The sequence below is a fragment of the Montipora capricornis genome, chromosome 9 (genome assembly GCF_036669925.1).
Source record: "Montipora capricornis isolate CH-2021 chromosome 9, ASM3666992v2, whole genome shotgun sequence".
NCBI lineage: Eukaryota > Metazoa > Cnidaria > Anthozoa > Scleractinia > Acroporidae > Montipora > Montipora capricornis.
Genome location: NC_090891.1, coordinates 40,305,426 through 40,330,425, shown reverse-complemented (window position 1 = coordinate 40,330,425; position 25,000 = coordinate 40,305,426). Strand labels below are relative to the sequence as shown.

The 25,000-nt window shown below is 38.5% G+C and overlaps 3 protein-coding genes and 1 long non-coding RNA gene across 11 annotated transcripts in view; 1 reads left to right on the top strand and 3 right to left on the bottom strand.

The window, feature by feature from the left end:
• The window catches only part of LOC138015980 (probable bifunctional dTTP/UTP pyrophosphatase/methyltransferase protein), a 14,996-nt gene extending 8,260 nt beyond the window's left edge, over positions 1-6,736 (bottom strand). Inside the window, exons 1-3 of one of the 4 annotated variants that reach the window (XM_068863134.1) lie at positions 4,812-4,955; positions 4,591-4,725; positions 4,120-4,177 (exon numbers count right to left, since the gene is read on the bottom strand). In XM_068863134.1, coding sequence (XP_068719235.1) covers positions 4,120-4,177; positions 4,591-4,649 — 117 coding nt within the window. In that variant the 5' untranslated portion in view covers positions 4,650-4,725; positions 4,812-4,955. Of the gene's footprint in view, positions 1-4,119; positions 4,178-4,590; positions 4,726-4,811; positions 5,066-5,750 lie in introns of those variants that run through there. The other 3 variants (XM_068863135.1, XM_068863132.1, XM_068863133.1) reach the window with 3 other exon arrangements.
• Positions 6,737-6,846: 110 nt separating this feature from the next.
• On the bottom strand, positions 6,847-14,473 carry LOC138015978 (uncharacterized). Of its 5 annotated transcripts, XR_011125680.1 has the most exons (6): positions 14,070-14,470; positions 13,049-13,934; positions 11,956-12,245; positions 10,693-10,745; positions 8,288-8,383; positions 6,847-7,447 (listed from the first exon to the last, which is right to left on the bottom strand). XR_011125680.1 is itself a non-coding variant. In XM_068863128.1 (5 exons), exons 1-4 carry the CDS (start codon positions 14,202-14,204, stop codon positions 10,701-10,703), a joined length of 1,356 nt encoding a protein of 451 aa, XP_068719229.1. In that variant the 5' UTR covers positions 14,205-14,468; the 3' UTR covers positions 7,454-8,383; positions 10,693-10,700. The 5 variants fall into 5 exon arrangements, 3 of the variants coding, with proteins under 3 accessions (XP_068719229.1, XP_068719231.1, XP_068719230.1); XR_011125681.1 differs by lacking the exon at positions 10,693-10,745 and having other exon boundaries at positions 14,070-14,472; XM_068863128.1 differs by lacking the exon at positions 6,847-7,447 and having other exon boundaries at positions 7,454-8,383; positions 14,070-14,468.
• A 1,622-nt stretch (positions 14,474-16,095) lies between these two features.
• On the top strand, positions 16,096-18,220 carry LOC138015982 (heart- and neural crest derivatives-expressed protein 2-like). Its single transcript, XM_068863137.1, has 2 exons — positions 16,096-17,261; positions 17,371-18,220. Exons 1-2 carry the CDS (start codon positions 16,890-16,892, stop codon positions 17,458-17,460), a joined length of 462 nt encoding a protein of 153 aa, XP_068719238.1. The 5' UTR covers positions 16,096-16,889; the 3' UTR covers positions 17,461-18,220.
• LOC138015983 (uncharacterized) overlaps positions 18,160-25,000 on the bottom strand; it is an 8,703-nt gene continuing 1,862 nt past the window's right edge. Inside the window, exons 1-2 of the long non-coding RNA XR_011125682.1 lie at positions 24,134-25,000; positions 18,160-18,612 (exon numbers count right to left, since the gene is read on the bottom strand). The exon at positions 24,134-25,000 is cut by the window's right edge and continues 1,862 nt beyond it. This is a non-coding gene — a long non-coding RNA (uncharacterized lncRNA). The remainder of the gene's footprint in view (positions 18,613-24,133) is intronic.

The following is a 25,000-nucleotide window of genomic DNA, read 5'->3' as shown; positions in this document are numbered from 1 at the left end:
TTTCAAGGCTAAGGGGGTATTTACATGACACTGGGACGAACTCAGCCTACTACGAGTTTGTATCGGCCTCCTTACATTTCCTTTTTTCGTGTTTACATGAGACCGGTCTACAACTTCATCTCGATTGCTGGACCAAGACGAGAAACTCTCGAACCACAATCTTGGACAAAAAGGGTTGAGAATATTAAAAACAGGGGTTATTGTGCGCACTGCGTCCTTAATATCGAACATTATTAGCGATCCCCCTCCCCCCTACAACCAATGTTGATAAGCCCAGGTTCGACATGCTTTGTTTCGTCTAGCAACATTGATCAGGGGGGGGTGGGGGCAAAAAGAGAGCTTATTTTTCATACTCGTGATCGGAGTTTTGTCCAAAAGCAGAGTTTTCTCAACAATTTTGTCCAAGATTGTATTTGGTATAAACTATCAAATATCTGTCTATATGAGAGTGTGAACACTCTCATATGTTTATAGTATGTAAAACTCGTCTTCTCATAGCTGATACACAGTAAGTTGTCGAGGATTACTTGTCATACAATAATATTGCGTGAAACAAACATTGTTACAGCAGTGCATTATTAGCCATGTACGTGAATTGTTTACAGAAGATAGGGTTCTGTTTACTTTACTTTACTGCACTGCGAATTGCTGTTCTTTTACATCGTGGAATTCATACATTAGTACGATTAAGAAGAAAGAGACCTAATGAGTCCTATAACAAGCACAATATGAAGGAGTTATATCAAAACCAGTCGGCCTTGCCCTAGCTGTTTTTGCCCACTTTGGTTTACACTGATCAATATGTATATCAGACATGAAATTATCGCAGATATATTTCTGTAAGATTACACGCAATGAGGAAATTGCACGGTTAACAACGGTTACTTTTGTGTGCTCTTTAACTGACATAGATTTACGGCGAAGGAATGAGAAATTTTGGTCGGTTAACGTGATTTGAACAGATTTGAAATATTTTTCATGACCAGTCTGTTTTTAGCCAGCCGGTGTGTTAACCGTTGAAATGCGTCACTTTTTGTAAGAAACTGTAGAAATCTCATTGATTTTGTGCATAGTTTATACTCATTAGCAACGCCTTGAGAAAACAGTAGGGGAAATAAATATAATGCCTTGCAGTTATACTTAAAATTCGTGACAATTCGTATTCGAAGACGCACGGTTTACAAACAGGAAGTGGGTTTCTTGCAACCGGAAGTAATTTGCTCTATTACTATTTTGCTCCTGTTATACCACATTCTTGTTTGCTGTCCCAAAACGTTTAGGGAACTGTTCTCTGACATGTTTTTCAAAGAAGGGTCCATATAGTTTATCGTATGGGTCACATCTGATCACACCTTTGTTGTGGCTTTTACCAACGAACAGCGTGACAACATCCCTTTTAAGGCCTTGGACACCTTTCTTGATCCTAAAGATTGTTACTAATGAAACTCCTACTTCCTCAGCAACATCTTTAGCTTTGTCATTATGATCTTGCACCTGTAATACAATATACGCTCCTAAAGCGTCGTCAACATGACTATTATGTACCATTTCCAGATGTTTTGATAATGAACCTCAATGATGACGTAACATTGTTTTTCTTTATTAGGGTTAATTAACTCTAATTGTCAATCGAATACCATGACGACATGCCTACGACTGATATATTTTCTCTTTTGTACTTACAGAACTCATACATACACGCGTTTTGTGTTCTTGGGCAAAATGATCCCCAGACAATCTTGGACAAAAAGGGTTGAGAATATTAAAAACAGGGGTTATTGTGCGCACTGCGTCCTTAATATCGCACATTATTAGCGATCCCCCTCCCCCCTACAACCAATGTTGATAAGCCCAGGTTCGACATGCTTTGTTTCGTCTAGCAACATTGATCAGGGGGGGGTGGGGGCAAAAAGAGAGCTTATTTTTCATACTCGTGATCGGAGTTTTGTCCAAAAGCAGAGTTTTCTCAACAATTTTGTCCAAGATTGCAGTCTAAGTTCATACCCCATTCTCATTTGAATGGCAGCAAATGACAGACCGGGTCCAGAAATTTCAAGCATGTATGCTTATGGTTCAGCAAAGCACCAAGCATTTCATCCCATTTTCATGTAAACAACTGCAAAAATTTCACACCGGTACAAGTTCATACTGGTCTGAATTCGTCCCAGTCTCATGTAAATACCTCCCTTGGAAGTCTTCTTAATGATAACAAACAAACTTCCAACAGAAAATTTGGTTTTATCAAACAAGATGACAAAGGAAAATAACCCAGTTTTTCCATGGTCAACGGTATTCATTGAAGGCTGGCGCGGATTTTGAAATCAAAACAAATATGACGAGTATGGTGACAAATTTTTTTCTCCTTGTTGCAATGATGGTCTTGGAAATGTGGTGTAAATTCCCTTCCATTACGTGAAAATCCTAGACTGACTGTGTAATACACTATAAATAGCAACAGAACATTTCAGATGCTTAGAGTAAAAGTATAAAAGCAGGCTTATAAATAATAGAAAGAACTTTCTTGCTTGAGGGCTTACACTTGAACTTGTGCGATGAATGGATACTATACTGTGAGGAAGCTAAATGTATAATCAACTGCGATAACTATGGTGGAGATATAATCTTTGATCTTGCTATACCCGGAGAGAACAAAGGGAAGAACACAAAAGAGTTCAGAGATCATTATGAAGTCTTCCATAAGAGTTTGTGTACACAGAAAATCCAGTGAGTGGAAAGAGTCCAGTAAATCAAGAAAGTCACGAATTGTTGTCTACAGTCGGTGGAACTTGGAGTTTGAAAAGTTAATCAAGACAGTAAGCCAGCTTTATGAATTGCTTAAAACTTAATCTTTAACCTAAGTAACTGCAACGATGTAAAAATAATTAAATAATACACACTTTTGTCGCATGCTTTATATCATACTCAGGAGGTCTTTTTACTTGTGCCTTGTTTGCAGACATCTCTTGGTTATTCCAGCACATAACACATACTTTAAAAAAGAAGTGAGTGAATTTTGCATAAAAGAGGAATAAGCATTCTATAGGTCTTGTTTTAATATAGATGTGTTACCATGGTAACAGCCTGCAGAGCACATTAACTGTCAAAAATATAAACCTTTGTGTAAGCACCTATTAGTGACCAAGTTTGAGCTTCCAGGCAAAAACTGCAGAAATATGGCAGAAATAGCAGTATAAAGGCTCAAAAACTGTGTTAAGTCACCTTAACCCTTTCACTCCCAAGAGTGCAACTTATAGATTTTACTCTGTCTAACGCCAGACGATTTTACTCGTCAATGGGGAACCCCACGGAGGTGAAAGGGTTAACAACAGCTAGATTCACTCAAAAACTATTTCCCCATTAACCCTTTCACTCCCAAGAGTGCCACTTATAGATTTTACTCTGTCTAAAGCTAGACGATTTTACTCTGTCTAACGCCAGACGATTTTACTCATCAATGGGGAACCCCACGGGGGTGAAAGGGTTAATTCAAACTGCCAACCAGCTGGCTCAGTTGGTTAAGCATTGTGCTAACGTGTGTGAGGTTCAGGTTTGAATGCTGGCCAGACACTTGGCCTTTGTAATTACATCATTCTGCAGATGGTTAGACTTTCAAGTCTTCTTGGGTGAGGACTATGAACTGTAGGCCCAGCTACAACCCTTGTTAGTAATCAAATTTTGCACCATTAGAGAGCAGGGGACATAATTATTACTGTTGATTGCAAAATGCATGACAAACAGTATGGCCACAGTCACCCAAACAGAATAACAGATTATTAAAAATTCTCTGCACTGATTGCTTGAACTTGAGGTGATTATTGTGTAATAATAAGCACCTTTTTTTCAAAATGGCCACAAGATATTTTGCCGAAGTCACAGACGAAGAAATTATGTGTTTTAAAGAAAATGCACATTTTTCAAATAATCCCCAATAATAATTTGTTATTCATCTCAGGCTCCGGGAATAAAAAATGAGATGATATTCACCTCGCGTGTGCCGAACAATTGTCAAGTATTGCAAACTAGTCCCAAAATAACCAGACTAGCCCGGACGTTTACAAAATTTACCAAACTTAATGTACTTTAGATCACTTCACTTTACTACTTTGCTCCGGTACATACTTCAGGGGCACCCAACAGAGATGTTCCACAAACTATGAGTTCTGCAGGTGTGTATCTGCTGGTTGGAAAAAGAAGTTTTGGGAAGTTGTTGGGAAAAAGATTTTTGTTGTGCTGGCAAATTGTTTCCAATTGATCTGCTCACGCTCCTGCCTCTCCTGACGGCTAGTCAATGTACCCCTTGCTTCTGCCCCTTCCCCACTGAATGGTAAATCCGAAGCCTGTTGCCACGCCCATTTTGGCATATGACACATTCAAATGTTGTTATTATGCTTGCTGGCTGGGAAACTTACACCCTGCCCTGTTGACAAATGGAATTTCTGGTCTGTTTCTGCTGGGAGTGTGGAACAGATTAAAAATTCCCAGCAGGTAGAGAAATTTCTCCAAAAAGGCTAAGTTTTGGTTTACTTTATGGCCATGATATATTTTGATGAATTTTGAAAAATTGGCTCATCTGGTGCCGTTGATACTTACCTTTCTATCAACTCTTCCTGCCACTTCCAAGGCCTTTTGCTTGGAATTTTCCAAAACATAATCAGACGGATTTTTGAAAGTATTTTTGTCCAAATTTTCCTCAAACGTCGATGGAATCACCTCGAACTTCAGGCCCTGGGCGAATTTCAAAAAAACGTAAATTTTAAAAATTGCTCTCAAAAGTTATATCGTTACCAATACTACATCAACGTAATAATTACAATTCTTCGAAGGATTTCACATCTCCTCGGCGAGCCACTCGCTAGAATTATACGTTGAGACGACAGAACCTCCAGAAGGGGTTCCAACATGGCGATGTACTATTATCTTCCAGGCGTTACCTCACTATAAGGCTTGGTTGCTTAGGTCAAAAAAATGATGAACGTAATTAAAGGGGTGGCGAATGGTTCATCAAAAATTCTGGGTCTCGCAAAATTTCAGTCGAATTTCACGGGTCTCGCAGTCTCGTTTTTTGAGCAATTATGTGCGTCTCGCAGTCTCGTTTTTTATATGAAGGTGTCAAACACTTTGAAGTCTCGGTCTCGAAATCTAAAAAGTCAAAATGTCTCGGGCTCGCAAAGAAAAACGCTGGTCTCGCCGTCTCGCAAAGTCTCGCATTTACCATTCGCCACCCCTAATTAATATTGCGCAGGAATCATTTTTTGCTTTCTGAAAATGATGATTGCAAAGTATAGATGTACCCAGATGTACACTGGAACTCGAAAGTATTTGATGAGATTGAGTGAGCCTTTTTCGCCATCCAAGAAAAGTTAAGCTTCGGAAACAGCTTGCTCCATTTTGAATTGAAAGAGCTGCTCTTTCGTCTAATTAACTGCAGTTTTCAGTTTTAAATTTTGCAAGGGGCGAAGTTTGATTCGACCAAGATTGCGAACTGATTGATTATTTTGCAAGATAAGTAATTCTTTGTAATATCAACGATGAAATGATCTGAATGATATATGAAATGGATCATATCAGGAGCCATAATCGGGGATGGAGACCGTAAGCGCGCGCCATTTCTAGTATTTGTGTTGTCTCCATGATATGGGACAATTATTCTATTTTTAGAACAAATTTAGCCATCGCGTGCGCGACACGCACGTACATTGCTGCGAGGATTTTCGCGGATGTCGCGCAGGGAAAATGGCGGGCGATATTACCTTCGTGAATGAGGCAGATATAGGATTTCTCTCAGCAGTATCGCTTCCAAATTTAAGCCAAGCCCTCCTTGACAACTTCCTTGACCTTGACAGTGAACATGAAAGTGAGGATGATTCAGAAGACGAGTGGAGTGACTTTTCCGACCTATCGAGTGGAAATGATTCGTCGGACATGTCTGGGGAGGAATCGCCTAGCAGAGGACAGAAAGATGTAAGGAGGAAAAAGGTACCAAAAGCCAGAAACAAACAGGGGAATGAGTCCAGTAAAGAGAAAAGGAAAAAGAGTTCTGGAAAATACCTTTCTAACGACGACGTAAAAAGGCTGGAGGAGACTCTTAAGTCTTACGTTTTGAGTGCACAAACACATTGCGAAAATGAATTAAGAAATGAAAAATCATTGTCAATATTTCCAGTTCGCAAGCAAATGGTGTCCACCCTACTCAATAGCGACACGATCAGGGTAATGTTTGTGAAGCTTTGTCGGGATATTTACTCCAAAATAATTAAAGCTTTCACCGAAATATCCAGCGCTAAGGTGAAAAACAGTGACAAAAGGGCTTCGTTTTCAGTTATTTGTTCCCAATTGTTGTTGACGGTGGAGGAATCAGAAGTCTGGAGAAACATGAAAAAGATAATTGTCACCACCATTCAGTTGCAGGAGAACGAAACAGACGAAGTCAACTTTCATGCTGCCGTTGTTCTTAACACCATCTACTGGGCACTTTACGAAAATTTTCACAGCGCAGTCATGCAAATTAAGATTGACACTGACAAACGGAAAACCCAAACAAATGCAAGTGAAGGCGCGGACACTGTTGTCGATTCCGACTTTGTGGACGTTGCTAGAGTATCTGGGGCGGCGCTGCACAAACTACGGAAAGGAAGAGAAAAGATTGTTAATGGGCGGAAAGGAGCCAGGAGAGTTTCAGAAGCGACAAAGGAAAATTATGCAGCCGAAGTTAAAATTATGTCTGAAATGGTCTGTTCTGCAGAGGAGAAAACATCTTTGCCATTGGGTCTAAAAAGGTTGGACGAGGGAAAGTTGACTTTCTTCAATAGTAAGTTTCAAGTTGTTTTGTTAACGTTAGATAAAAGTATAAGAGAAATGTTGACTGAAAAAAATCTGAAGAGATATCCAAAAAACCTTATGAAGCTGACAAAACAATCGGTTGCTTTAGACGAGGAGCTACAAGAGTTATTTTTGGCAGCATCAAAAAGGGCATGCACAGCACCATTTGAAGAGATTAGGGCTTGCTCCATATGGCAAGAGCTAGTAAAGAGAATATGCAATACCAGATTTAAGGAATTCTATAGTGCTCAAGAAGAGAAAAAACTGATTCAGGAGGGCAAAGTCGTTTCAGCCGACCAAAGCTTGAGGGACAAGCTGAAAACTTACAGTGTCGATAAGCGTACTTAATTAATTAAGGATGCTTAATAATATGATCTTACAAACTTGATTACGCTTTCTTCTAGGCAGCAGACCAGTTCAAGTGGTCTCTTTGTGATAGTTTATACTTAGGGCAACGTCAGCTTGCCTTATATAATATGACAAGTCTCGTTTTTACTGAAAAACAATAGTAAGTAATATAACAAAAGAATAACCGAAGTGACAGCTTGAAGAGGTCTTTGATCTTTTTATTGAGAGCTGTACTTAGCTTATCAGGTACATTGGTACTCCAACTCAGTAACTGTTAGAGCTGCAGAAAAATTAACCAAAAAAATGTGTCTGAGTGATAGAATAATGTTATTTTGAACTTGAAACTTGCACTCAATATATTGTATGAATTCAATGAAAGACCCATCAAAGGACTGCATGTCTTTATAGCACAAAGACATAATTAATATCTATAGTTCTCAGGTATGGCTCAAGTTTTGTAAGTTACATGCACACCAGTACATACCATTTTAAATATGTAATAAATAAAGGATCAAGAAAAGTTTTTAATATGTGCAGTCAAATGACTTTAAAAGACTATTTATAACAATTAATATATTTTGGTGTCACATTTTCTTGTTCCTATGTAAATGGTGACCAATGACTAATGCCAAAGTGCAGCCAGCTTAAAAAAGACACAGCATTTCATTAAAAAATTAAAATTCCAGGCTGAAATGAGATTTTATGACAAGAATTGTTATCTACTAACAAAATGAAATGCTTGGAGGAGAAATCAATTTACTTCAACTTCAGCCACACAACAGTTTTTAACTGTACTGAATGTACTTTTTTTCTGAAATGACAGAGGCACATTATCTGTTGTACTCCACCCAAGTGATTTGGGCATACTGTATCGAGGTGCTGTAAAACTTCTGGTATGTCTTGGCTAGCCACAATATTAACTCGTTTTCTTTGGATGGTAGGGAATGGGAAAGTATACACCCATACTGTAAATGCCTGTGGCTATCAAAAATTGCACATGCCCCATTTTCCCAAACTAAAATTACTACTGTCCTCCCAACAGACACAAAGATGCCAACTGATTTCTGTTTCATGCTTGCCCGTTCCCTGACATTTGAAATGACATCCTGGAAGTTATTACCAGTAATAAAAAAATCTTTGGGATCCTCATAAGAAAGGAGGTGTAGATCATCTCCAACAGAGCTGAATGCATCTTCTACATCAAGCCCACCAACTCCTGCAGCAGAAAAGCATTCATCAAAGATTTTATTGCCCCCAGAAATACTTGAAACCACATGACCAAACCACCCCTCTTCAAGAACTTTCTTTGGTTCACCAATCAACCCAGAGGAGAACTTAAAACCCATTACAAGGGCTATTAGGGTGCATGCAGAGCTACCTTGCCTACCCTGAAAAGTGCTTTGAGAAATTTGGGAGGGAAAAATAAATTCTTTAACACCCTGATAACCATAAGGAACAAAATGTGCCATGATTTCAATGTAAGGCTGTTTATATACAGTGTTCAATGTGGACACATTTGTAGGGCCAGATATAAGGACCTCTTGGTCCCTGTAGCCCTTCTGATCATGACTTGTGGCTCTAGCAGTGACCTTCAGCTCCTGTCTCAACTGAACCCTTCCAAGAGATGACCCATAATTCCCTGCACTTAGAGAACCATGGGCATGGAACTTGAGTGTGCCAAACAGGGATTCAAGGCGACTTATTGAGAGCCGCAATGGAGACAAAGAGTATCCAGGAAAATTATCAAAGAAGTATGACGAGAACTGTTTAAATCCAAAGACCATGACTCTTTGAAGGTCAAATGTCTAGAGGGAGAGAAAAGGCAAGCTAAATAAGAAATGCCATTTATTTAAAGGAGCAGTGTCACAAGGATTTTGCTGTTTTAGGTCAATTCTGTGCTTATAAAATCATTACTTTGGGTCTTTAATCATTAAACAAAATGCTTCTGTAAAGCTACAACGAATACATCAACGGAATTTTATCAGAGAGGGCTATCCATAATAAATTTCTTGAGGATTTTTGGAACATGCAGCATCAAAACCTGAAAAAATTGGAAATTTTTTTCAAGTTTCAATCTATTTCAATCAATGACATCAATAGCGACAGGAGACAAGAAACAGTTTCAGTACATTCAAATAGCCTTTAATAACAAAACTAGATCATTCATTAGTTTTGAAATTCAATCAATGCGAAGACACCTGGCTTTTTGTAAAGTTGCCAAGTAGCGTGACAATGCCCCTTAAAGGGCTTAGTAAACAACTAATCCTAACTCACATTCAAATATATGAATTTCAATAATAATAATTATAATGATAATGTACTATAACTTTTATTTATATTTATAACATAGATAGGACCCTGCGCGCGCTCTCTGATTGGTCAAAAACCTATGTTTTATCAGAGTATAAAACATCGAAAAAGCGTGTTTTATCGTTTTGCGCGCGTAAAATCTATATCATAAAGCAAATGAAGAAGCCTTAGCCGTGTATTACACTGTGATAAAACACTCCAGACATTCGAGAACACTCGAGATATGCAGCTCGTGTTTTCTACATTTCCCTTGCATTCTCAAATGCCTGTAATGTTTTATCACAGTGTAATACACGGCTTAGGCTTCTTTATTTGTTAAATAATTCATCAAATCTTTTCACTCGCACGCAATTGGTTTAAACACGTCACTTGACCGAATATCACCCAGCTAAAACTGGGGGATATCCGAGAATATCCCCCAATTGTCAAAACAACTCGCGTTGCGAAAAATATTTGAAGGATAATAAACATGAAAGCCTCCATTTGGGGCGAAAATATTCTCGGGTATTTGTCCTTGGACATTATCCGTTCCTCGAAGCTCATAGTTTTCCTCAAGCTGTGCTCTCCGAAAGCTGTTCGCTTCTCGGAGCAGATAATGTCCGCGGACAAATATCCTAGAATATTTTCGCCCCAAATGGAGGCTACTGTTTATATATACTATTGCCCCATCAAAGGGAACACTTGTCTTCCCTCCAAGGACCAGGAGGGATGTAGTTTGATCTTTTAAATGCACATTTAAAAAATAGTAAACAAGATAATGTTAAAGTGCCTATAACCCCAAAATATTTTTTTCGCTTAAATAAATCTTTGCACCTGTTCGAAACAAACTGCACCTTTTAACTTTTTTATAGGCTGTAAAAGTTACGAAATCTAGCCATCATCTGTTGCATGACCGAGCTAGTAAGGGGTATGGGTCTATTCCTGGGTTGACGTCACAGACTGATTTACATCGTATTAAGTCTTTGTAAACATGCATGCAAATAAGTTTGTGACATCAACCCAGGAATAGACCCATACCCCTTACTTGCTCGGTCGTGTTACAGATGATGGTCAGATTTCGTAACTTTTACAGCCTGTAAAAAGTCAAGATTAGGGCTAAAAAGGTGCAAAAAGGCGCAATGCTTTTCAAACAGGTGCAAAGAGTTATTTAAGCGAAAAAAATATTTTGGGGTTATAGGCACTTTAATAAACAAGTTAATCTTTATTCAGCAATACCTGCCATGCTAAAAACTTTGCTGCACGTGCTCGTTTGGAGTTGTCAACATACTCTGCAAAGATTAAAAGGAAAACTTAGATGTAACCCAGTTTGTCACCCCAAAAAGTTAGGCGTGAGGAATCAGATCAAGGGGAAAATTATTGTAAATATACATACACTGTAAAAGTAATTATTATATACCACACAGGTGAATAGTACTTTTCAAGCATGCTGATTGGCTAGCTTGGAGGTGATTAACCAAGTACTATTCACCTCTGAGCAGCCGAAGAAAAACAAAATGGCTTTTGTTGGTAAATTATCGCAAATAAAGTTACTCTTTGGGCTGCTAGTTATTCAGCTTGTGTGCCATTGCTATGACAACAGTTATGCTGCTGTTCCTGTTTCAATTAAGACTAAAATTTCCAGATCATCTTAAAGAAGGATAATTCACTGCCAATAATCTTACTGGGGAGAGGTAAGAAAAAATGCATGTAAACCATGTGTGAATCTCTGAGAAAGACCCTCTGTCCCAGTTTAAAAAGTTGGAAATGGAGATATTTGTTTTCCCCAGACAGAGACTGGATCCAAGAGCACTGCCATGGCAACAACATAGCAGGTGTCATTCTGTTTTGCTTGTGATGTGCATTTCTATTGATAAGTTTGAAGATCACTGCTCCAATATTTCTAGAGATATTCTTGATTCAGTATTTTGTTGTTCAAGTGGAGCTATTTATGACATGATCACTTTCCTCATTGGCATGATTAATACAAAAACATGAATATCTCTAAAATGAAAAAAGATATTCCAAATTATAAGGGAAATTCCATTCTTCTTTACTTTGAAAATCATTTCAAATAAGCAGCAATTATTTTGTACTGCATGGGCACTTTAAAGGCTTCACCAATCCAATAACAGTTTTGAGTTACTGAATGGATCTGAAAGTAACAGTTTAATTTACACTAACAACAACATAAAACTGTATATGCAATAACAAAAGGGGTCAGACGAAACTGCATATTGAGCTAGGTTTTTTAACTTTGTCAAATTTAACTCAGTTCATACTCCATGTTTCAACAATACAGCAAAAAAACGCTTAAAATTTAAATAGGTTATATTACTTCATGATCTGCAATGAGCCCTATAATGATTCAAATAACATCATTGATGATTGCCATGTATATGCATGTAGATGTACCAAACATTAAGGAAGATATAGTAAAACTTAAATACAGATACACCAATATGGCTGTTATGATAAGCAAAGGGAATACCCTCTATTCACCTTTGTCTCATCAAACAAGAGTTCTCCAACTCCCAGTGGCTCTGGTCTTCCACTAAGGACTGCAGTGGTTTTAAATTGATTAAACAAAGTGAGTTGCTCGATGATTCTTTCTTCATGGATACCTTCCTCTACTGTTCTCTTTGCCATTACCCTCTCCAAGGATCTCCTGCATGGAAGCTGGAGAATGTCCAGCTTCTTGAGGTCATCAAACAGGACCGGGCAGCGTGCATAAATAGCAAGAGCCACTCGCCAAGTCGCCTGAGTCCAACGATTAGATCGATGTCCATATCCTTTAATAGAACGTGTATAGAACAGTTTTAAGCTGAGTGTCGTAAAACCAAAATCAAACCAGTTTACTTACCAATTAGACTTCTCAGCTAACCTCAAATTGTGGTATAACCAAAACCAAAGCAATTGCCTGATTACTAAATCAACACATCTAAATATCTGGGTAATACAGGATTTCAAAATTTAATGCAAGAATAGTTTGTAACAGAATCCCTTGTGATCATGAGATGGATTGGGCCTAGAAGAAAAAGCATTGTACATACATGTCTGTAGAGTAACTAAAAGCATTTCTTATTGATAAAATTATTAGTGTTCTTGAACACCTGAGAGGACTTCCATATAAAACGGAGAGGGAAGTATGTAAGAAATTGTGACTAAACCCTTGAAGGGGACCAGTGGCCTGGCCCAAGCTATTTAACCCTCTTGAAAGATACAACACATTTAAAAAGTACAGAAATTATTTATATTTTCTCCTCTTTTCCTCTGACATTAGCCCTAACACCCTAAGTGAGAAATACAAAGCCCTATGCAGGGGAAGAGAGGAGGGGGGCGAGGGTGGTGGTCTGGAACAGTGAAGTTTATAAAACACACCAGGGATGATCAGATATATTTGTGCCAAAGTGTGAACTTTTCTCTTCCCGTATCCTTCACACAGCCCCTTAAGTTATTTGGTTACTGATTATCACGCAAAATTACTGATAATTCCTCTTACTTAATTTCTTATCATCTTCTGACCAATTTACAATTTTGCATTTCGGAGTATCCTGAAGCATGTAGATCAAATTACACACCTTCTAAAACTTACCGTTTTTTGCCTGATCTTTTCGGAAATTCACTTTGTCCGAATCCCATATCTCACGCAAGACTTGCCCTGCACCGGGTCGTAAACTATCAGCTTCTGCCACACATTTTTCAAATTCCTTTCTTCCCATGGGTGTAGATTCAACTCGCTCCATCAATTTGTCCAAGTCAGAGCTATGTGTATCAGACATTAAAACAGAGAACTTCTTTCTGTACCGTTTGACCTGCTTTGTCATGTTTTTCCTTGATTGCCGCATATTTTTCAATCGCTTACTTTGGCTCTTTGGACTGAGGCAAGAGAAGCGAACTTTGGATGACACAGATTGTCTGCTCCTTACGTCTTCTTCAGTCAGAGACTTCTTTTGGTTTAAGCGTTCTGACAGTTTTTGTTCTGTTTTGTAGCAACATCGACACTTTCTTCCACTCTCACAATGGGCATTTTTTATCAATCGCGCGCAATTTCTTGACAAAACTCTGTGCCAAGGAAGGGTCTGTTCTTCTACTTCTGAGGACAGATAATCCTGCTGGCCAGTTATCCTAGTGTCCACTCCAGGACAAGGACGATTCTCGACGACTTCGTTTATTGCATTTCTCAGTTGTTCCGGCTGATTAATATTAATTGTGCCCCTTCTTACGAGCTCAAAGTGGTACACAAACAAACGATATTCACCATTTGCATCAACAACGAGTCTCACGTCGTCAAAAGGCACGTCGTCAGAGAGAGAGGCTTTCCGTTTCTTGACGACAACCACGGATGGCTTTCCACTTCTTTCCACAACCTCGACACGAGCCTCTACTCTGGGATCCTGGAGATCTGACGCGATGGCTTCAAGAGATCTTAATTCGTTGCTCTTGGCAAGAATGTGTTCACGAAGGTTAAGCTTACCAACCTGCACATAATTGAAGTATATTGGGTGTTAATTAATTTATTTTAGTCCAGAAAGCCCGGGAAAGAGCGTGAAAACCGATGCCGTGAATTAAACTAAAAGCAACAAATTTAATTAATCGACTTGCGTACCACGTACCTGAAAGGGTTTCTCACTGTTCGTGTCATCCCAGAGTGTCTTAAACACCGTTTTCACTCTCTTTTGTTGTGTGGCTGAGCTGACTTCTTCCAAATTTAAATCATTTGCTCTTTTAACAGAGCTATCGACTTCCATATCAATTTATTCACAGCTGTTATCCCCTGGCATCACTGTACAAAATCGCAACTTTCGCCCGCCATTTTATTATCACGCCATTTGATTACGCAAGAGGACAACATCCACGCGAGAACCCACGAATTGTGCGTGAGTCCGCGCAGATATATGACGTCAGGATGGCGCAATTTGTTCTAAAAATAGAAAAATTGTCCCATATCATGGTTCCGCGCGGATCCCAATACTTACGGTCTCCATCCCTGATTATGGCTCCTGATCATATATGAAATGAACTGCGGTCATGAAATCAAGTAAAGCTATGATCCTCGCAGTTATGAACGCAATTTTTGCGATTGCGTAAACTGAAGCCTGAAAACGGGGTTTGAACCTTGACCTCGCCATACCGGTGCGACGCTCTAACCAACTGAGCTATGAAACCACTGACGTTGGGAGCAGGGGCCCGTTTCTCGAAAGTCCCGAAAAGCCATTTGTAAACCTGCCAACCCCTTGTTCAGGAACGCCGATCTTTAAACATGTTTTCAAGGTAACAAAGAGCAAACTGACTGTGAAGTTTGACGACTTAATTTCTCTCCGTTCTTGAGATACAGTGGGAATTGTGACACCCGAAAATGGCCCGTAAACTTTCGGGACTTTCGAGCAACGAGCCCCTGGTCATTTGTGGGTTCTAATGTTCCCGTGAGGAATGAATCAACGATGAAATGATATATGGAATGGATCATATATGAACTGCGGATATGAAATCAAGTTAAGCTATGATCCACGCAGTTATGAACGCAATTTTTGCAATTGCCTTTTTTTCAAGTTCATAACTGCGAGGATCATAGCTTTTAATTACTTGATCTTTGTAATATGTGGCTGAATTAATGAAGAAAGGTGACGGTTCCTAATGGGCCACCGTAGGAAAAGGTTTTGAAAATATTTTACATCTACAACTATTTATTCATAACGAAAAAATCGAGAAATTGCCGGAGAGAATTTTAACTTGTCGCATGCGAGCAATATCTTCAACTCAAGGTCATCATTACTGGTCATCTGCATTTTTCGCAATCAGTCCGGACAGAAATAAGTGCCAGATGAATACGTCGTCTAAGTGCTGATAACAGTGTAAAGTGGATTAGACCGTGACAAAGTCTATCTGTTCTTTGGAACGCCAAAGCTTAGACCATGGAAAACTGACAAAAATGATTGTAACAACAAATAATTAACAAACAGAAAAGATCTGAAACAGAATTTGACACTTATGCCACTTTCCATTGTACTAAAATTCAGCCTTGTTCATGTCGTAGATTTTTGTCATTCTGAAATGCTTGTTATTTCCTAACCTGGGTAAGTATTGTGTACGCATGGTGTTTTCCTTTCAAAGAAGTTGTATTTTAAACAAATTCTGTATCTAATCGGAGGGAAAAAAATTGTCGATAAAGGTCCCGAAGTTGGATTGAGGAACTCATATCTGATTCATTCCGTGTCAATGTTATCAAACTTCCACCAATCTCAAATAACGAGCTGGCGCGCCATATTTGCACCCTAAAAGGCCTTTTTTTCTGTAGTTTTCTGTCTCACAATTTTATCTTTATACTTGAGCCATAGAGTCCGAATTTTGAAAATTTAAAAGAAAAATAAGTACTAATGTAAGAGGTTTTGATATTTGTCGATAAAATAGAGAAATGAAATTATCTACATGTCCAAGAATATCTAAGACACTAAAATCTCTTGGATTTGCGCTATTCACCGTAATTGACTTATAAATATCTTTGTTTATCCGTACACAGGAAGTGATGACTGTTTCCGGAATGACTGAGTTCGTGATTGACACGTGTTAAACATAAGGAAGGCTGTATTTGAGCGCAAAAAGAAGATTTGGGTCATAGGTGATATAAATGTGGTTCGAACAGACGATCTTGTAATTAACAATTTACCCTTCTCTTGCAAAAACGCAGCATCGCAAAGGCGTCCTTGAGCGGAGCGTATTGTAAACGGATCGATTAGCTGGGAGGACCTCAAACAATATAGCTAAGTTTCATGACATTTAAATGGAGAGGTGTGACACAACATTTCCCACAACTTTTTAAACAGCGTCTCATTTCGCTGATCTGTGTTTAAAACTATCTCAGTCAGTGTTAGTGAGTCTCATATTCCTAAAAATCAAGGTTAACTTGCGTGTCGAGTACAGCAAAGACGTTTTGTCAGAGAGAATACAGTAGTTGTGGCAACGATTATTATGGGGCGGAACGGAAAATTTACAGACAAGTAAACTCATTAATTAGCTTTCATTTGTTTATTTGTGAATCGGAGCCGGCAATAAATCCAGGAAATACACCAATCGAAATCATTGAGCCTTTTAATCTTTCTATTCATTTGAAACAAAGAAAATACTTCGGCGATTTCTTGCCACATAAAAGTTTTACGTGTGACCAGTAATCACTTTTGTCAATTATGATCAATCTTATCATTAATTCCACGTTTTTAGAGCCCCGTAATTGGATGATAAGTGTTAGGCAACCGCTAATAACGTCCCCATCAAGCAGCTAGTACCCAGTCAGTCAGGTATCACCTCAACAACTGTGAGGTTACAACACGTATATTCCACAGCGTCAACCAGCTGTTCGTTGTGGACCAAGGGAACAGTATTTATCAGCATCAAATTTTACTGCGCTATTTTTTTTTCGTTTCACGCCTTCTGAGAAAATGGAGAAATCGATCGAAGTAGAGGCACATAAAGATCTTAAAACAGAGCCACGCGGCGAAGCTGAACTCCAAGCGACTGCATCCAATGGAGCAAATGATGTACCCAGAGGCTCTACAAATCGCAAGGAGAGAAAGCGAACGCTAACTATGAACTCAGCATTTGCTGAACTGCGAGACCACATCCCGAACGTTCCACCGGACACGAAGCTTTCCAAGATAAAAACTCTTCGGCTGGCGATCAGTTATATCAAGTTCCTGATGGAGATACTGGAAGAGAGCAACGACGGCAAACCCGGACGGAGTAACACCAACTTCGTTGCAGATTTGTCGCTTCAGAGCGAGGGGAGAGAAAAAAGAAAAAGGGAGAGTATGGTAAGTTGATTGCTTTAAATTGGTCACTTAAAGGAGAACTTGCGCAACGCTGGCGGCGTTGAAAGCTAGGCGCACGTAAAGCTTAAATCATTTGCTTTGTCCTTCGCAGGCTTCTTCCTCAAACCAGGATGCATCTCAACGAAAGAGAGGAAGAACTGGGTGGCCGCAATATGTTTGGGCCATGGAGCTGAGGAATTGATCTACCACAATAATTATCGCAAATCTCCGTCTGCGAGTTACATTCTACAAGCTGACGAATGATCAATCATTGGAACAGATTGCGTCGAATACCTTCGTAGGCGATCTTCGAAACAACAATCGCAAGTGGCTTGAGAGGTTTTCAAATCAGTTACATTGGATAAACTGTTGTCTCTAAACCCTAAATTAAGGTTTGTCTCGGTTGTCGTTTTAGAATTACGCGCTGGTCTCCAGTTTAGGGTTTGATACAAAAACTGTCAGAGATCGCCATTGACACGAGTCCGTTTGTCGCGTCCCATTGTATACATAATTCATTGCCATTATCACACCTCGGTGAGTGAAATTAGTATTGAATGAAGGATATCTCGAGTTTTGTCATTTAAAAGTTGATAAAAAGCTCCTAAATCTCACAGTGAATAAATCTTAACAGGGAATAGTCCGCTTTTAAAACTGTTTAAATGACAATCATTATTTTGTTATTTTATATCATATTTTCTGCTGTGCAAACCGCATTTCACAGTTCTACGAATGTTCCTCAGTATTTATTTTTAGGTCTTAAAAAAATTGTTTAAGTTTCCATTTTCAAGTTAGAGAAAGTTGAATAACGAGCATGCTACAAACCCGAAGAACTTGTAAATTTGATGATATTTAAAAAGGGAAAAAATATCTGTTTAGAAACAGGTTTTATGTATTTGTTAGATAACATTTCATATTTAGTTTTATTGATGGCAAGTGTTAAATTATGAACCAGTTAAACACCACCTTTGTTACTTTGTTGGTTTTGCTCTCGAAATTTGAATTAATTCGTTACATATTTTTGATAACATCGAGGTAGGAGGCTTCTTCTCAAATCTCACTGAATGAGAACTGTTTGTGGCACCTTCGTATTCCTCTGCGATTTCTTGGATAGCTTTCTCTACAAACGTTCAATTGACTTTGGCTAGTTTCTCGCCCACGCAGGAACTCGGAGGTTTGTGGTTGTAAACGAGCCGGAATTTTCGCATCAAAGGGCTGGCAAACATTTGCCTAAGTTGATCCCTCGAGACACTCAAAAGCTACCTGATCACGTCTGCATTTGCGTTTGTCAGTTATACGAAAACCCATGAGTTGCCCTGTCTTCTAAAACCACGCACATATTTCAGGCAGGACTATTCTGCAAAGTAAAAATGATTGAAACAAATGATGTGAAACTCTTCAGTTGATCTGTTAAACTGGTCGACCGAAACTTCACGATGAGGCGGGTGAACAAGAGATGCACTACCTTTCAGAGTTCTTGAGGGTAGAAATGATTTTTAGACCCTCTAAATGCAAGTCTAGGTACGCGAAAAAACTGCCCAACAAAACCAAACTTTGTTCAATCCGGGTGTGAACAAAGTCTAACACAATCACTAATGGTAAATGAGAGAAAATCTAAATGGACAACTTTACAAGGTTGATAACGAAACCATTACGTTAGAAGAGACCATTCACTTCATAACTTCATCATAACTTCAATGAACTGCAAAAGATCTCCCTTTGGTATACTCTTTTTTCATGTCGATTTTCTGTTAGGCTATTTCTATGTGCTGAATCAGCGGCGACAAAAATGGACTTTGAATTGTAGGTTGAATGGTCGGGACGTTCCAACATCGCCGTCATAACCTTCAAGGAACGCTGATTTTCCCAAATTATCCTTGCCAAGAAAGCAACCGAAAGACAGCAATTTTTATTTGGAAAAGCTGTACCGACGAAGTATTTAGCCATAGTTTCGAAAGCTGCTAAATGTGGGCTCAAATTTCTAACAAAGGTGTGAGTGATTGTCTCTTTTAGGGTGTGTTTCGTCTTTGTGTGTACGACGAAGATTTAACTTGAAGAATAGTCGTTGAGTTGTTTAAGTTTCAACGAGAGATTCAGCCAAAGATCAGACGAAGGCACTTCTCGTAGGTCAAGACCAACAAATTAGAGTTTTATTACCGGCAAAAGCTTTTTTTCACTGCGGGAGTAGATGACAGCTAAAATAGAGATTTAACTTCGCTTTATAAGTTTACGGCAAACCGCAAATGTCGGCCTGAAAAGACTTAAGAAACTTATTTGAGTTGAGCGCGTTGTTTGGCTTCTAATTACAGATATCGAGGAATTTCGTAAAAGGGGGAAATAAAGAGTAGGAATTTTCATGCTTTCAAGACGATGAAGCAGCAGTATTAAATCTCCCTGAACTGAACGTGTGCCTGCAGATAAAGAGAAGACTTCAAACTTAATTTTTCAGAATTCAAAATCCAAGAACTACTTCTAAATTATAAATCACTCCAAATCCTCGTTGGTTTTCGTTCACGACGCGGAAAGTGTGTCCTCTGAACCCCTGTTGAAGATACAATTAAAGAAGAGGTATTCCCTTTGCATGGTAAATTCGAATTGTCTTTATTCAGCAAAGCCTTGAAATTTTTCTGAGGGCCGGAGAGGGGATCTCAGATCATAATTACTTAAAACACTCTCCGAGTGTAGAATGATTAAATGGAACTGGGTGAAATTTTTTGCGAGGAACACTAAAAATTTCCGGAAAATGACCGACAGCGCTGGGCTTGAGATATACGTCCTTCTTTGGGAAACCCTATGCACAATCTTCGGCTGATATCTCCGTTATTACGTGTACCAAGAGTAAAAAGTCAGGTTTATTCGTTTATGGACAAGGCAGACAGACATTAAGTACAATGAAAGCAGATAACCACGAATTAATACTGTCGCCCCAGGCATGACCAACTGCGAAAAGATCATTGAGATCCCATGCGTGAAAAACCACGAATATTCTCCGCTAAAACAACTACTTAAGATTACAATAGAGAATATAATAGGATTATTTTAAAAAAAGGAGAAATAAATTAATCAATATCATGTTTGACTGTCTAGAAGGCCCATCAATCTTCCTTTTGGAAACGTTAAAGGAAATTCCTTCCGCCCAATTTTGTCAAAGAAACCATTGAAGGTTTCAGCCCTGGCATTATTACTTCAAGTTTACGAAATTCAAAAGAAAATTTTAAATTAAAACAAATTGGAAATTTAAAGACGTAAGAAATGAAGGTACCAGAACTTACATTTAAATAAAGTTTTTAATTAAGTTATTAAACAACCAAAATCCGCAGAAATCAAATGATACTTCTTGGCCTTGGATGAGAAAAAAAGGGTCTCACGTACAAATGACTCTAAATTTTTGTAGGAACTTGGGCTAGTTATTTCAAAACAAAATAACTCTTTCTCTCTGAAGTTAGGATCTCTATCCATCAATATGCTCATTAAAATGCTATTAGAAACACGTGAAAAATGGAAAAAAAACCTTCAAGAGCGCTGTTTTCCCGGAAATGTACGTGATGTTGACGGAGTCATAGGTCGGCAATTATGGTCTGGTATTTCCTTCCAGGACAGTTTGTCTTGGTATCCATTGACGAGCTCGGCATTCTGCCAAAAAGTACGATCAATTTTCTTTCCGCTTGGCTCGTTTTCACAGACACGTTTGAAACAAACTATGCATCGCAACCTTCAGAAATACGAGTGGTTGTTATGGTCTAGGAAAATTCAAAACGCTTCTTCGTTCTAGTGTCAGTGGCCATCCATCATTTAGAAAACTACGACGCTGAATGTAACGAGGCCAAAGAAAATAAACATTTACGCGATCGCAACTGTTTTGCATCCGGCGTTTACATGAAAACGGCGGCACTGAAACGGTAGGTTGACTTGTCATAAAAGCATAACTTTTCTTCCACCTTTGACAAGTTGCTCGCTATTTGCAGCTAACAGGCAAGACATAAAGTTAAACAAGTTTCTTTGATTTTTGGTAAAACGCAAATTTCAACCTAGGATCGATGATTTCCGCCGCTGACTCGGGTCCTGCTCGGGCTCATTCCCGAAAAGAGCCTAATATTTCAACCTGACGTTCATGTATCTCTCTAGTATCGCATGAATCTCGCCTGCGTGGCTACCTTCCAAATGAGCTGATTTTAACGCTGTGGAAGTGAAATAACAAAAATAAAAGATAACGTTAACAGGACAAAAACACCAGAAATCTCCATATTTAAAGACCTGGCCCCATTTGTTCAAACGATGGATAGCGCTATCCGCCGGATAAATCACTATCCAGTGGATAAGTCATAGCGAAACCAATTTCACTATCCAATGGATAGTGATTTATCCGGCAGATAGCGTTATCCACCTTTTGAACAACTGGGACCAGGAAACCTGCTTTGCACGTGGTGCACGGTCGTTAAACGTTTCAATACATTTCTTTACCGTCGTGCAATACAACAGCGTGAAATAACCAAATTCAACGTTTTATGGAAAACGTTAACACAATAGCAAAAATTTTTCATATTTTGTCTTTCTTAAGTGCAGCTCATAGCAGTTTCATCCCTGGGCAGCCGGGCATAATTTTTGTCATATTAGATTAAAAGGGTTGGAATAGTGCGAAAAGGTGACGCTGTCGTTGTCTAGGTTATGTTTATAGCTTCCGGCTCACCTGTGTTTTGGCTACCGGGAGAACGCTCCATGACACGGCTTGGGTCGAACATTCTACCAACGGTCTATAAAGTCTAAAACCAAACTAACATCTTGTCAGATGGCAAAAATTCTGGCTTTGGTGGGAATTTAAGAAACCCAGCGATTCGTTTGAACAAAAAGATTACGGTGTGTTAAACTACACTTACAACTATTTTTCAAATAATTTTGTTTGTCGTGCAATGATATGCTTTGTCAACTCTTTACTATAGGGGAAATAATGCCAATCTATATGACTTATCAGTCGTCAGTAATATATATTTAAAGAACAATTTTGAGGGGTCTTTTGAGTATGTCGTCACAATCAAGGAGTAAACGACGAATCGTGTTATCCAGCGATTACTTATATCCTATACATGCCTTTCTTTTTTTTATGGAGTCCTTTTCCATTTTATCTGAACCTAATAATACTTAAAAAGGCAAGAGTATTGGATCGCGAAATTACGATTATTTAGTTCAGCGTTAATACTCCGAGCTAAACGAATACTGTCTTAATATTAATCGTGACATTCTTAGACGCAAATTAACATGTGAATATAAACAAATTCGTTTTAAATTAATCAAACAAAATAGATAAAATTGAATGTTGGGTTTGTGGTGAGAAGGGAAAGCAAACTGAAGAGTTGCCCGCTGCTTGAGGAAGATACCCTGCGCGATCATGCGCAGTCACTCGCAGAGTAAAGCGAGGGGGGTAGAGTCAGACAAATCAGTTGATGCGTACGAAAATTTTCTTTTTTATTTAGGCAACCGATTGATTTAATTCATTATTAACTTATTTGCAGTTTCAGCCAGCCTTAAAAAGGATTATTCACTCAGGATAAACCTCTCTTTAAACTTCCGTGAGATAATTTAAGTTAATCAAATCTGTCGCTCTGTTTCTGTCATTTTTTATGAGAATGTTATGGACTTACCAATCTGTATTTAATGATAATTTTATGGAATTTCGTCAACATTCTGAAATTTTAAGACTCCTCAATATCATAACTGCTTAGAATTCATTTAATCAACAGTTTTAATAATATCCTACGAGTGCATGTTTAATAATAACAAGTCAGTATCCCATATTAAATTCATTAGCAAATAATAACAAGTAATTGACGGAAATCTTGGATTTTTGCAGCTGAGGAAGTTGGCTCGATCAATTTAAATTAGCTTATCACAGTAGTCTGCATCTCAGATTGATGTTTCTGCATTTGTGCTGCAACACTGAATCTAATTTGGATGGGAATCAGACAAAAAAGAACTTCAGAAGTCTAATAAAGAAAGGGATTCAAGTCCTAATCTTACCGTCATGACTCTTACATGTTACACAGCCGCAAAGAAGCCTCATTAATTACTATACGTTTGAAAAACTTTGGGATAGTCCTTGCTCTTTGTCGGCGACGGTAACTATCGAGCCACAGAACTACCGTGAGACGTTTTATAAACTTGCATCTTTATTGAAACTGTGTCTAAAGCTATCATGTCTCGTGTTTGTGTTATACTTTTCCATTAATATGCATAGTTCTGCTCTCTAACGTCTTTTTATTGTTACTGAAATAAATTCTCAGTTAACAATGCCATCAGTTTCTCCAAGCCGTCAATGACTCATCTTGGGATGTATTTCTCGATAAGACCATGCATAGTCTATCAAAAGTACATTACCAACCATGTGTTTGCAGTTATTGCTAAATAATGATCCCGATGAGTTGATAAAAATGACAAAATCATGACAAGTCTTTATCTTGAAAACAACTGAGGATTTTTGAATCATCTTATAAATGACCTTCCAACCATCAAAGATTCGCGCTTTCAGATCGCAAAAATCCGATTCGTCTTTCCAAAACCTCAACAGTAATACATAGCAACATCGAAAACTGTTCATCAAACGATCCTTTCTGTTAAAACACGGAACATGTTGTTCAATGTTGGCTGTATGAAATATAATAGGATTTAGGTCAAAATACTCCGGGAATCTGTGGCACACACCGAACTTAATCTCAACACACAAGGAAAAATCGGCGATCACTAGCTGAAAATTCTTTCCGGGATGGCCAAAATTTTAGATCGTTCACTTTGCGGATAAGTCAGTCGAGGTTCTAATTCAATTGCTTTTCGATATTTTTCTACCCTTAAGTCTTTGTTCTGCAGAAAAAGAATACAAACTGTGTCACCTTGACTTATTGTGCAGTTATGTTCATTTTTCGCCCCTCCGTTTCCTCCGTGACTTCGCCGTGAAATGTGTCCATATATTATTTCACAACTCCTACTGGGATACAAAAAATGCTATTTTTGCTTCTTTTTGGAATTGCATCTTGTACTCATAAGATGAAAAAGGTCAGGAACTTTCCTTGATCCGACATTTTGATCGATCGTCACTGGAACAATATCAAGAGAATGAATTTTTCAAATATCATGAGCGCAAAACTGCTACGTCTGTTTTTATGACAAACCGAGTTCCTTTGTCTTGGAAAAAGATACTAACTTCATTATTCTAGAACAATTTTAGTAGGACGAACTCATACGACAACGATTTTGTGAAATCCGAAAACAAAACCAAGTGTTATTGTCACATTATAGTCAATTATAGCTGTTGCGAAACTGGCCTCCTTTTTCCCTCACCGAGTGAGTGTTCTTCGGAAAATCGTGCAGAGTGGTAAGAAGCTTTAATTCAAGTCAAACAAAGTACGATAAACTTATCTTTTTGAATCACACCAAGCAACTTGATAATACGCCAAGGTGGGAGAAAATGGATCTGAAAGCTCAAAATCCTTTTGTCGAACTTTCGGCTTGAGGACGTTTAACAGCAACATGAGTGTTGAAATCGTTTGGCAAGCGCTTTGAATATCAGTTTTTTTCCAAAAATCAGGAATCGCGTGAGATTTGTATCTAACGGAAGCTGTCCATCTAATCCCATTAAAACTGTCTCAGTTTTCGCGTCCGTAAAGAATACTGAAAAACAACTGACGATCAATTCGTGGTTTAAATGAACTCCTCTTTTTCTTGTTTGGCTCCTCTTTCGCTGGAGAATGATATTTAAT